This window comes from Leptinotarsa decemlineata, unplaced genomic scaffold, assembly GCF_025532065.1.
Source record: "Leptinotarsa decemlineata unplaced genomic scaffold, Ldec_3_MD MMD2_tig00026361_RagTag_RagTag, whole genome shotgun sequence".
Lineage (NCBI taxonomy): Eukaryota > Metazoa > Arthropoda > Insecta > Coleoptera > Chrysomelidae > Leptinotarsa > Leptinotarsa decemlineata.
The window spans coordinates 2,225,720-2,237,948 of NW_027412704.1; the positions used below are offsets into that span (position 1 = coordinate 2,225,720).

At 38.0% G+C, this 12,229-nt stretch overlaps 2 protein-coding genes across 2 annotated transcripts; one reads left to right on the plus strand and one right to left on the minus strand.

Annotated features, from left to right (window-relative positions):
- Nucleotides 1-873: 873 nt before the first annotated feature.
- Nucleotides 874-4,458, minus strand: LOC141486656 (probable cytochrome P450 6a13). Its single transcript, XM_074185028.1, has 4 exons — nucleotides 4,104-4,458; nucleotides 2,755-2,988; nucleotides 2,170-2,421; nucleotides 874-1,162 (listed from the first exon to the last, which is right to left on the minus strand). The coding sequence occupies exons 1-4, from the start codon at nucleotides 4,441-4,443 to the stop codon at nucleotides 993-995; spliced, it is 996 nt and encodes a 331-aa protein (XP_074041129.1). The 5' UTR covers nucleotides 4,444-4,458; the 3' UTR covers nucleotides 874-992.
- A 2,438-nt stretch (nucleotides 4,459-6,896) lies between these two features.
- On the plus strand, nucleotides 6,897-11,790 carry LOC111502801 (uncharacterized). Its single transcript, XM_074185026.1, has 4 exons — nucleotides 6,897-7,220; nucleotides 7,274-7,594; nucleotides 8,124-8,425; nucleotides 11,333-11,790. Exons 1-4 carry the CDS (start codon nucleotides 7,119-7,121, stop codon nucleotides 11,640-11,642), a joined length of 1,035 nt encoding a protein of 344 aa, XP_074041127.1. The 5' UTR covers nucleotides 6,897-7,118; the 3' UTR covers nucleotides 11,643-11,790.
- Nucleotides 11,791-12,229: the final 439 nt, after the last annotated feature.

The following is a 12,229-nucleotide window of genomic DNA, read 5'->3' on the forward strand; positions in this document are numbered from 1 at the left end:
GGACAACTCCTCGGGAGGATGTACAATGGATCACATGTAGCCTAAGAGCTATGGGCTTACACTCACCCTCCCTACTCTACAGATACAGATATACAATTGTTGTTTATGAAAACCGTTGTTTATTAACGACTCTCTTTACGACAAATACTGATAATTCTCATTGTGAGGGATTGCCACAAATTTCATTTGCTAGTTCTGTTCACTGTCGTATTAAAAATCACTTGCGATTTCGTGAAACAATAACAATTCAATCACCTTAATGGGTTACAGACGTAAACTGTAAATTATCATGCATTTGCATACATAACCTAAAATAGTATTTTATGTCAATGTCATGTCAATTCACATGCACCTCTCAATTAAATGAACACGTTGTGGAATATGCAACACTGTTCCGTCACAGCGATATTAACACGTTTTTTTAAAAAGTGTACCACGTAAATGAAATCAAATCAGCCTAACTGTTCGGCAGATTTTAATAAAAATTCTATACGTATGAGTCGCTACACCAGTGTATAGGCTTCTTGGTTCAGGTACGCAGCACGCCGTACCTCCCAGTGTTGCCGGATCATACTCACCATCACCTTTTTTGCTATTTTTGGCATCGTACAAGAAATGGATTCCTCGAGTACCAATAATGTTTGTGCTATTAAAAGATGAAGAATGGAAACACCATTTTATTTATACCTTACCATTTTTAGCGGGTTCATTTGTATATAAATGCGTGCATTTCCATTCTGCCCTTATTAAAAGTAGTAATGAAAGTATTGTTATATTCTGTTACAGAGTTAAAGGTAGTTGTGAGGAAATACACAATGATCTCACAATGATCTTTGTTCATTTGGTAATTGGGAATATGAATAGAGAAAAACATTTTCCTTCATATATATGTTTTATTCTGGTACAAAAGGTTCGAATGAAAAAAATCTCAATAATAGTAACCCAATAATAAAAACACCTTTAAAACCTGATTGTGCGAATTCTGTGTTACATTATTTCGCAATTCTCTCCAGGTTCAGCCACATCCCTCCTTCTGTTGTGGGAATAAATGAGTTGACGGCAATTTTCAGAGGTAATTTAGTTTTGCTACTGAGTTTCACTCTGAAATTCTTGAGAATACTAACGAGACCAACTTTAGACTGCATCACACCGAATCTCAACCCTGAAATGTTATGTCATGAAAGATATATTTGTCATGGTATTGATTATAGATCAGATAGCAAAGTAATTCATCATTTGGGTGAAGAATAACCTACGTATATATTCTTGTGATGCACTGTTTGGAACTACTTCGGAAGCCAGACTATTCCTATGGACATGTTGGAGGATCTGTGATCCAAACAAATCCATTTATTACATGTAATGATTTCCAGAGGATTGCCCATGCAAAAATTAGTTGCCAGGTGGTCGAGACCTTCACAGCAAACAGTTCAGATGAAGATATTTGGACTGCATTTATTTGGTTGAGTTTGAATTGGTGACGAGATCTCATGAAGGAAGTGACTCCGACCATTCCATCTATATATGGACAGATTTGACAAACTTTGGAGGAACTGAGGAAACTGCGAATAGGAATAGATTGACTATAAACTAGATGCCAGGCCATACAGGTATCATAGGCAACAAAAAATCTGACGACTGTGCCAGACACTCCATATAAAAGTCCTGAACCAGCTGTGGGTTACGGAACACCAGATTGGAAAATGAGTTTGTGAGAAACATGAGGAGTTCTGGAAAAACTTACACCGACACACATGGGATAACCTTTATAAAAAGAGAGCCCAAGAAAATAACTGAATAACTGCTTCAACATAGAAGGGATCTGCTCAGAATGATCACAGGGTTACCACTAGACACTGTTGACTAAGTTCACACCTGAACAAGATAGGGCTGTACAACGAACACCTTAGCTGCAGGCAATGCAAGAACGGTACATAGACAACTTGTCATAACTAATAGGAACGTGAGGCTTTGGATCACAAGAGGCAAACAATGAAAGTACAACCCTAATTGCATGCGGAACAAAATATGTTATATATCCAGCAAGATTCCTGTACAGGTCAGACGGTATCACTGAAAATGTCCAGTTGAACAAAGTCCTCATTCGACTTCTGGTCAAGAAAACTGAACTATGGTGCAACCTGCTTTGAAGCCAATTATAAACCTTACCTATACATATCCTGGGTCCCTCGCCGAAAGGAATATGAGCGTAAGGATGCCTTCCTTGAATGTTTTCCTCGCTGAATCTGTCGGGGTCGAAAACTTCAGGATTTTCATAATACTCTGGATCGTAATGGATTGCTTTGATAGGAATGAAAACTCTAACGCCTTTTTCTATAATAACATCCGAATCAGGTATTCGGTAGTCTTTCAGGCATCGTCTGGTGACTATCGGAAGAGCTGGATACATTCTCAAAGTCTCTAAAATCAAAAATTTACTGTAGATTTATTTGAGTAACATTTTATTGTGTGAGATTTTCAATAATTTGTTGAATCGGACTTCAGATTCAAAAAACTAGTCCTATGTTCTTTCAGCCTTTGGAAAAATGTCCTCCCTGTTTGACCAATATAAAGTGTTGGGTCTTTACCATTACTAAAGTTGATAATGAACATGATTTATCAATTTTACATTACATGTGACTTTTGAATATTTTGAAAGTATTGAAAAGCTGAGTTACTTGTGAAACAACACGAGTTGACACAAAAGCCCGTTTTGAAAATTTAGCTGAAAGTAATATTGTTTGTCCAACTTACCATCGATTACCTGTCCCATATACTTCAACTCATTCAGGGCATCATACGTGATTTGGTTGTTGTGTTTTTCCAACACAGAGTTTATTTCGCTCCTAACTTTCTCTTGAATTACGGGATGAGTAGCTAACTGATACAGTGCGAAAGTCATTGTGGTTGAACTCGTTTCGAATCCGGCAATGAAAAAAACAAAACTCTGGGCAACGATTTCGTCCATTGTTAAGCTAGTTCCATCGCCTGAAGAAAAAGAAATGTTGAGTTGGTCTATTTGTAAAGCATAGGCCTGAAGCGAAGTCAATTAATTGTCGAATCACCACACAGGGTGGAAGATTTGACCAGTCGAGCAGGGATAGGGTAGTTTGCGATCCAATTTCTTTGGATAAGAATCAACACGTCTTTCAGAAAAATTATTAGCGAAAGGGTATGATCCAAGGGCTTCCTCTTAAGCATTAAAATCGACCAAGACACCAAGAAAATATGCAAGACACACCAAGAAGGCTTTCTCTACTTGTTACTAGCTTTATAGACAGAGTAGAACGTCTACTCAGAAAATTTGAGATAAAAATCAATAACAATAAAACACCAAAGATGGAAAAGATGACCTATCCAGTCAATGTGTATATTCGAATCTAAAAAGATCAGTTAATAAAAGGGTACAATAGCGACGGCTCCATGGCAAATTCAGTATTACACCCCGCCATGAAAAAATTAATGGACCTGAATCATAAATTCAGGGAGAGACATATACAAAGAGAAAAAACCATCCATAATCTTGAATATTCCAACCGCAGACAACCAACAGCAATCTTCAGAGTCGGCAAACGAATCTACTACGATAACTTTCCAATTTTAAATCAAGCACTGCTCCCAGATACAAACATCAGAACAGTAACACTCTTCTTGACGTGACTTTCACCAAAGAAGATGGAGTCTCAAATGTGATTGATGAAGAGCATTTGTGGTGTTTGAGAGCAGAATTCAATTTTCAAATTGGAATACAAGATGATCGAAATACAAGTAAATTCACCTTCAATTTTGTCATTAAGCAGGACTACTGAATGTGTTTGGACTGAAGTCAGGAAAAAATCCTACTATGGAACAAATAAAATTAAAAAAAAACAAAACTGAGTAAATTTGAATCGATATACTATACTTTAGGATATAAAAGGGGTGAGAAATTTGGCGGGGAAGATATAGAGGAAATGTTACAGTTTCAAACTTTTTGAATCAACCCCACCATCTCTCAAGCACCAGTTTGTTGTACTGATACGTTTTAAAAAATTCAACATTCCTAGCATTCATTCGACTATACAAATCAATTTGCCATAAAGTAAATGAAATAATAACGTCACCTGTATGTTCGTTAGTTTTGTTCTTAATGTCAATCAACATCTGAAGAAAATCTGGTCTAGTAACGCCTTCCTTCTCCCTATATCTCACAGTGTCTTCAACAACCTTCGTGTAGAAATCTTCCACTTCTTTTTCGGTTAATCGCATTCTCAACATCTTGGATACATCGGGAAATGCCATCATGAAAGCTATCTTCAAACTGCGAATCCTATCTGTCTGAAATACTCGTTGGCCCAATTGGGTGAACGGGGTATTTGGTTCTTTGAAGGTATTACAGTCTAAGCCGAAAGCACAGGAGCCGATTATGTCGGTGGTATAACAAGCTGGAAAAGTACAGTTCATGATGGTGTGACTGGCCCCTCCAGAAATAATAATAATCAAGTTTTTCCCCGTCGATGGATCGGTAGACGTGGCGAAATTGAATGGCCAGCCTGTTCTTGCAATTTGACTCCACTCGATTTTTTTTGTGGGACAATTTAAAATAAAAAATTCACAAGGGGAAACCAAGGAATATTTTGAGCTTAAAACACCGCATCGGGAGATGAACGGTTTCCATATGCTTTAGACTGTTATCATTTCAAATATTGTTGAAATTTATCCGTTACTTTAGGACCGCACTGTATATAAAGTGCGGTATTCAAGGTGGTCTAGTCATTTTCATAATATTAAATCATTTCTAGAAATTTCTGTAGAATTATCTATGTAAAGTTTTAATATTCGGTCACGATGATGCATTACTAGGCCTTGAGAGTGAAGTAAAACTATGTTTTGATGGGCTCTCAGCAAACACAATTATGTAAAATTGACATGAATGTTACATAACTGATAATACGTGTTATGTAACTATGTTATGTCCGTCACAAATATAACCTGATTTTTACGTAACATTATTGTCATTATTTTACATATATTTTATATGATTTCAGTGAGTAAATACAAACAAATATAACACTAGCTCGCAGAAAAACTTGGAATCATTAACTGGAAAAAGCATCCTTTAATAACTAAAACTTCCTGACCAAACTTTGTCTCCATAGTTTTTTTGGTGAAAAATACTCATCAACAAAAAAACAAATCTCAACGTATCAAGTGATAAGAATGTCTCAAAAACTCTAGCCTCTCCCACAGAACATCACACAGACCAACATATAAATTGAAAACTCAGAGAGATTCTCATTTGTTAAAAAGTCAAGTACGTCTGTACTTGAAGTAACAACTTTACGTAGGAGTTAAGTGGAATCTAATATACCATATTGACGTAAGTTTTTACGTATTAACTACGACTACGACATGTTCATATAAATTATTTATGTAAATATGGGGTGAAAGTATCATTTCATAGTTCTGAAATAATCAACAGACAAATATTATTAGTTGCTCAAAATGTAGAAATAATCAAAACGTTCAAAGTTCGAATTGTCTTTTCATTTTGTTTAGGAAACCGTTCCTGGCCGCCCATGGTGGATCTGATATGATATGATAATAGATCAGAAAAGAGTTCGGGGATGCTCCAGCTGCTGCGAACAATGTTAAAAACACGTCGTTCTTTTGTTGTTCGAAAGGATAATCGCAGTCGACGCGTTTATCCGGAAAATCGGAACGTATGTATGAATGCGGTCGAGGCAGAGGGTTGTTAATGACGCTTCAGTGGACCCCGGCCCATTAATAAAATTCATAATGAGAGATCAAATTATGCTTTAAATAGGCGATATGAATAATGGTACGTTCCGTTTGTTATTAATGTTTATCTAGTTAATCCACACACATACTACGTATCGCGTTCCTATTAGTTGTGTTAGGGAAAGAAGGGAAGTGAAATCAACTGTTGAAAGGAAAACAGTTCTTTTTACTTCACTACAACTTTATCACTTCAATCCCAATTAAGAGAAACTGCTCGAATATTCAATTATTTTTGGTTTAGAGATACTTGGAAACAATTCATTTATCGACAATATTTAAAAAATTAATATTTCAAGTTATCTACATTACATTTTAACTAGTACCAAACTACTCATTTACTCCTATTAATTCCTAGTAATTCTTGAGTCATGAGAATCTTCTATCTTCATTCACAAAGAAGTGATGTCAAAATGACGTAATTCAACATTGTAGGACATATGTTGAAAACTTCGCATGACTCGAAAATTTGGCTGCAGAAACACATCCGCTTTGTAAATAGCTGTCAGTTTTATGTCAACTCCTAATGATACATGATACCAAACGCCTCAGAGTACTCTGAGCCAAACGCCAATAGATTACGCATGAATGGCGACAAATTACGATAATCGGTGACATCTAGCATTGGTAGTGTGAACTACTATAGCAGTGAATAACAATTATGGACTGATTTCGATTATTTCATACAAAGAATGCTCCTAATAGATGAAACCATTTCTATTGATTCATATATGTAAGACACCTGGTAAAATATATGCGATTCAGGATTAGATTTCATTTGCTTCGGAAAAAATCAGGGCATTTGCTAGTAATCCCATAAATGAAATTACTGAATATGACAACTGACAAATACATTGATGAACTGAAAAAATTATATAGTTCACAGGAAAACCACGTCACTAATTTGATAAAACTCAAAATAACACTTTTCCAAATAAACATAGCTGCTTAGGAAATACTTCTCTAAATTTTCAGAATACATGTAGCTATTTTGTTAGTGACAGAATAAGAAACTGCACTGTCCTTTCGACGTGTAGAATCGTTGGATAACGATTTTTTAGATTAGATTTAATTAGGTGGTTACGCCAGTAACCAGGCTGGATGTAGACGGACTAGAGGAGGTCGTAAGTTCCACAATAGTTATGAACATGTTTTTAAAAGAAAATCAAAATGCGTAAAAAGTATTATGGGGATTATGTAACCCAGTTACATTATCGTCGGACCTGGATAATAGTCTTAGGTAGCGAGCCCAATAATCTAAAAAGAGGAGGATTCAATAAGGTTATGATATTTTAAATGTTTTGTTTTTACCTTCTGTAGAGCTAATAATATTAGTAGTAATGAAAAATATCTGCATATTATGCTTGAAAAAAACTGTCGCAAAAAAATGTGCGGAGTCAAAACTCTTCATAGAGCTCTTAGACGTACTTTTGTTGAACCCAGTAAGATAAAAGTGAATCATTTTTTTGCATTATCAAAATGTGTTGATTTGTAGTGGTGGAACATTTCACAAACCCCTATGTTATGCTACAGCTGCAGCATGAAGATTGCCAAAGCATTCGGCTTCAAAGCAAACTGTGCGTACACTGAAGATTTGCTAGCGCCTCACATAAAAACTAAGAACGAATCGAAGTTAGATTTGCGAACTGCTTATTTGAGAATGAAGAAATGTGAAGAAAAACCCCAATCTGCCAAAGGATTTTATAATATATGCTGCCTCTGCATCAACTTGATAAATGGTTCCTTCACATTCTTGATAGATCTGCTCAAAGACCATCACTTTCAAGATAAATTCAAGAAATATATTCCAGAAGTGGTATGTCATGTTCCTTATTTTACAATATTATGACCGACTGTTCAATATTGATTTATTGCCTGTCACAAAAGTGATGCAGCAATGATCCAAATGATCTACCTTGGTACAATACACAATCATATATTTAAACATCAACTATGTTGAAAGCTTTAAACTTCCCGAAAAATAGATAGAAACTACTTTTATCTTTTTCATACAAACAGTACATCTGGCGATGTGGTAAACACAAGAAGAAACAGGGCCAAAATTTCATTTTTCTAAGAAAAGTCATTTTTTATGAATAATATTGCTTCAACATATATTATCAAGATACTCCAGTTGGATTTTATGCTAAAATAAATGTTTCCTCTTAATATGTGCAGCAGTGCATATTCAATAGGCTTTGTCAGTGATTAGAATCAATTTAGGTTTATATTATCTAGTGGTAACGCCAACTGTGTGAAAGAATTACTCATCGGAAAAAGTGTCCCAGTTTTGGTGTGGAAAAAGTGTTTCTGTTGGCATTTCCTCAGTTTTTTTTAAATTTCAGGGTCTGAAAAATATTGAAGATCCTGTCATCTGCCAGCAATGTAATGACAACCTCAGGGATTTCATAGAATTTGTTTCGTCTTGTATGGCTACCAGTAATGTAATAAAAAAATTTCGAGAAAAGAGAAAAATCAAAGATGGTGCTGAAATTGACTTAGGAAGAGTACTTGAAGAAGTTGTGCATGATAATGTGAGTCAAATTATAATAAAAGAAGCAATCGTGGAGATAAACGATGAAATTGGTTCAGGCTTGCTATCGAGAGAGGAATGTGATAAAAAATCTGAAGAAATTGAAATAGAAAGGTAACTCATTGTTCCTAATGATATTTATTGAATAACGGGGTTCTTTGGATGTACTAGAAAAAATGGGAACTTCATGAGTTAACGTGAATTGGATATTTTGTACATGAAACTTAACGAGAATTCAATTAATGAGACCCTATGGCAATCTAATACCGATCTCGATATGTTATAATCATTGTCAACTAAAATTACCTATGTGTTAATGCATCTAAATCTAATGTCATGCTTTTTGGCGAGAAATCGTTAATCTGGCCTGATGAATATTGTAATAGATGGAACAGAACTTCCCTTGAAAGGAGTTACAAAAAACTTCTTATATCTTGACAACAGCTCCAGAATGCATGCATTAGGCTCTTTGCGGGAATGAGGAAAACGAGAACATATTTCACATCTGTTCAGGGATGTGGGTTGGTTGAATATGGAATCCAGAACTCCCCAAAACAAAAAAACCCTTTTATCTTTTCGAAAAAAGAAGCCATTCCAACTTGAGATTAAGGACACATTTAACAATACCACAACATAATACCTCTATTTTGTCCATTATATTCGACACCTGTCGGATATAATCCAAAGCCCTTCGTGGTATAAGCCAGGGTAGTAGTTGTTTTCTGTTGGTTGGTGTCAGTCCATTAACCTACAGTGTAGACGAGTAGAGACTGGCCTGAACAAATTGTTTTTGTATATAATTGAAAAAATATATATTTTATACTGTTTGCACTGTTTTTGATAACATACTGTTTCTTTTGTTCTTACGGTTGGATGGAAGAGTAATCTCTGCGATGATTTATCATACGCAGATATTGAAGCCTGCCATTTGATTGGTTGTAATTGTATGAACCATCAATAAGAGCTATTATTATTATTTTTTTAACCGTAGTTTGCTCTGGTCAGGTCCTATCCTCCGAAGCCCCGATACATTCGGGAGAGCGCGTCGACATTATGAACCAATGACCGCTCCCCACACCGTGGGGTAAGTGATCATTGGGTCCGAGAATCATGTGCCCTGAGCAAGCACAGTGAGCCAAGAATGACAGCCTTCTGCATCTGTGTGGCTAAGATTTCTGCCTTAATGCAGCAAGCAGGTATGATGTTATGATTCGAGAGTAAAGAGGGCATCATTTCACCAAGGAGTCCAATAATCAGGACAACCATCTTGACAGAGTGGTCTGGATAGAGTCTGCGGAGTTCGAAGAGAAACTCTCGATATTTTATCCGTTTCTCCTCCTCTTTTCGGACGATATTCGTCTCGCCAGGAGCTGAAATCTTCACGATAAATAATATCGTCTTGCTCTGGTGGTCGAGGAGGACTACATCAGACTTATTAGCTTGTATGAGCCTGAGGGTGGGGAACGAATAGTTCCAATAAATTCGGCACTTCTCATTCCCCACAACGGATTCAATATCCCCCGGAGCGCAGGGCAACAACGGTGTCTCGTCAATACCGTAAGAGTGCCGTAGATGGTAATATAGCACTCTTAGGGCCGCGTTATGTCGATGGATATAGGCCGAGATCGCATATGCTGGACATGCTGATAGCAAGCGCATTAGGGTCTCGGGTGCCTCGCGGCAAGCCCTGCACCTTGTGTCAGGAACCTCTATACCCATCACGCGACTGCGGTAGACTAAGGTGTTGAAGACACCATCCTGGCAAGCCATGATGAACCCCCTCAGTTTCCGACTTCAACCCACTCGACCTGAGGAAAGCGAAAGTCAGGCGCTTTGATAAGCCAAGGTCTTCAATATTATTGAAGAAGCCCATGCAGCTTTTTGCTGAACGGGTTCCAACTCGGTGACAGAGTTGTGGTCACCTCGTTCAGTGCCAAAAACTTGATCGAGTTCATCAGCAACTCAGGCAGCTGCCCTGAAGAGAAATGCTCCAATTCCTGCTCTCTCATGGTCACATACCTAGAAGGGGATCCGAACTCCTGACGACTTTACAGGCTATATCCAGTACCATTCTGTCATGTAGACACTACAAACTCAAAAGACCACGGCCTCCCTGTTGTCGGGGGAAGTACAACCGTGGAACGGACGATTTGGGATGCAAACTCCTATAAAGATGCATCATTTTTCGGGTCTTTACGTCGAGTTGATACAGTTCCTCCCGAGTTCACTTCACTACTCCAAACGAGTAGAGTAAGATTGGAACGGCAAGCATATTTGTTGCAGCAACTTTGTTCTTCCTCGACAGTTCCGAGTGTGTGCTGATATTTGCCGCAGGGAGAGAGATTTCTTCACTGCTGTTACCTCTTGTGAGTGGCATTGTTCCACTCTGAGGTAAGTAAGCTCTCTGTTGAAAGCTTCGAACTGCACTAGGGCTGGAGTGTCTAAGTTGAGTGGCTGCGGGTGTTCATAGATATCCTTCCAGAAGGATTCCACCTGATCAGCGTCGGCGGATTATCCAAAACACGTGGAGGCTCTTGGAATAAGTGACAAGGTTTCTCGCGGAACTCGAGAATACTTCTCACTCGCCTCACTAGTGACTTCTTAGCAGCTACTAGCATTCGTATCCTATCAAGGCAGTGCTGTTCAGTGGTCAGAAGCACGCCTTGACTTAAAGTGTGATGGATACGTCGTAGTTTGGCGGCTATTCGCCGCACTGCGGGCGTGAAAGGCCTGTTGGCCGCCCTGTACTCCATCACACATTGGATACGAGACGCGTGTTGCCTCGCCGACGTGATCTTAGCCTCCATCTTGTGTACACGCAGTTCAATCTTCCGAATCGCAAGGCCGGGATTTCGTTCTTCCGATTGAACAACGCTATACACGGCGGTGTTGATTTGGCAAATGTCAGCCTCTTCTGTTTTGTCATTACTGATGTTGGAAAAATATATTGTTTAGTTTCGAATTTTTTGATGGAAGTAATTTGAAGTCCAGTTGCGTTGATGATTTGTTTTATTTTTTTAGCGATCCGTTGCCAAGTGACTGCGAAGAAAGCATAGACAAAATCAATAAAAATTCAGTCACGCAAGCCCCAACCAAAAGGCATCTGGGAACAGAGCAAAAAAAATTAAAGGCAACGGTAAAAGTGACACTAGCCAAGAAGGTGAAAAACCTTTCAAGTGTCAATACTGTGACTTCAAAACAGCAGATAAATTCAGAGTTGGGAAACATGTACGAAGAAAACATTCGGATCTCCACTGTGTCTCTAAGTACTCTTGCGATAAATGTGACTACCAGACCACAAAGAGGTATTATCTCACACGGCATTCCCTGAGACACAAAGACTCCTCCGAGGTCAAAATATATCGCTGCAACGAATGCACTTATGAAACAAGGTACAAAGACTGTTTGAGGGGGCATCGTTTGACGCACCTCAGTGAAGACCAGCTGAAAATCCATCGCTGTGACCGTTGCAGTTTCACTACAAAGTACAAGGGAGGTCTGACCCAGCATAAGAAAACCCATGAAGATCTATCATCTGTGAAAACGTACAAGTGCGGAGTCGGAACGTGCACCTACCGAACCTTAGAAAAGAGCTACTTGAACAAGCATATCAAAAGACACGGAAAGCCCCCAGAACTGGAGACTCTTTACTGTCTGAAGTGCGATTATCAAACGAAGTACAAGAAGCATATGAGGGATCACGTGCTGGTTCACGTTGGGAAATATGAAATTCTCAACTGCAAGTTGTGTAAATTCAAAACAAAGTGGAAGGATAATTTACAAACCCACATGTTGAGAAAGCATGGATAGACTCGTGGGGAGTGAAGGACCTGAGAAATTTCGTTTAATTACTTTGAAAACTGTAGATTCCTGAGTCGTTTTATAATTTTTTTTTCACGGATATTATCGTACGTAATG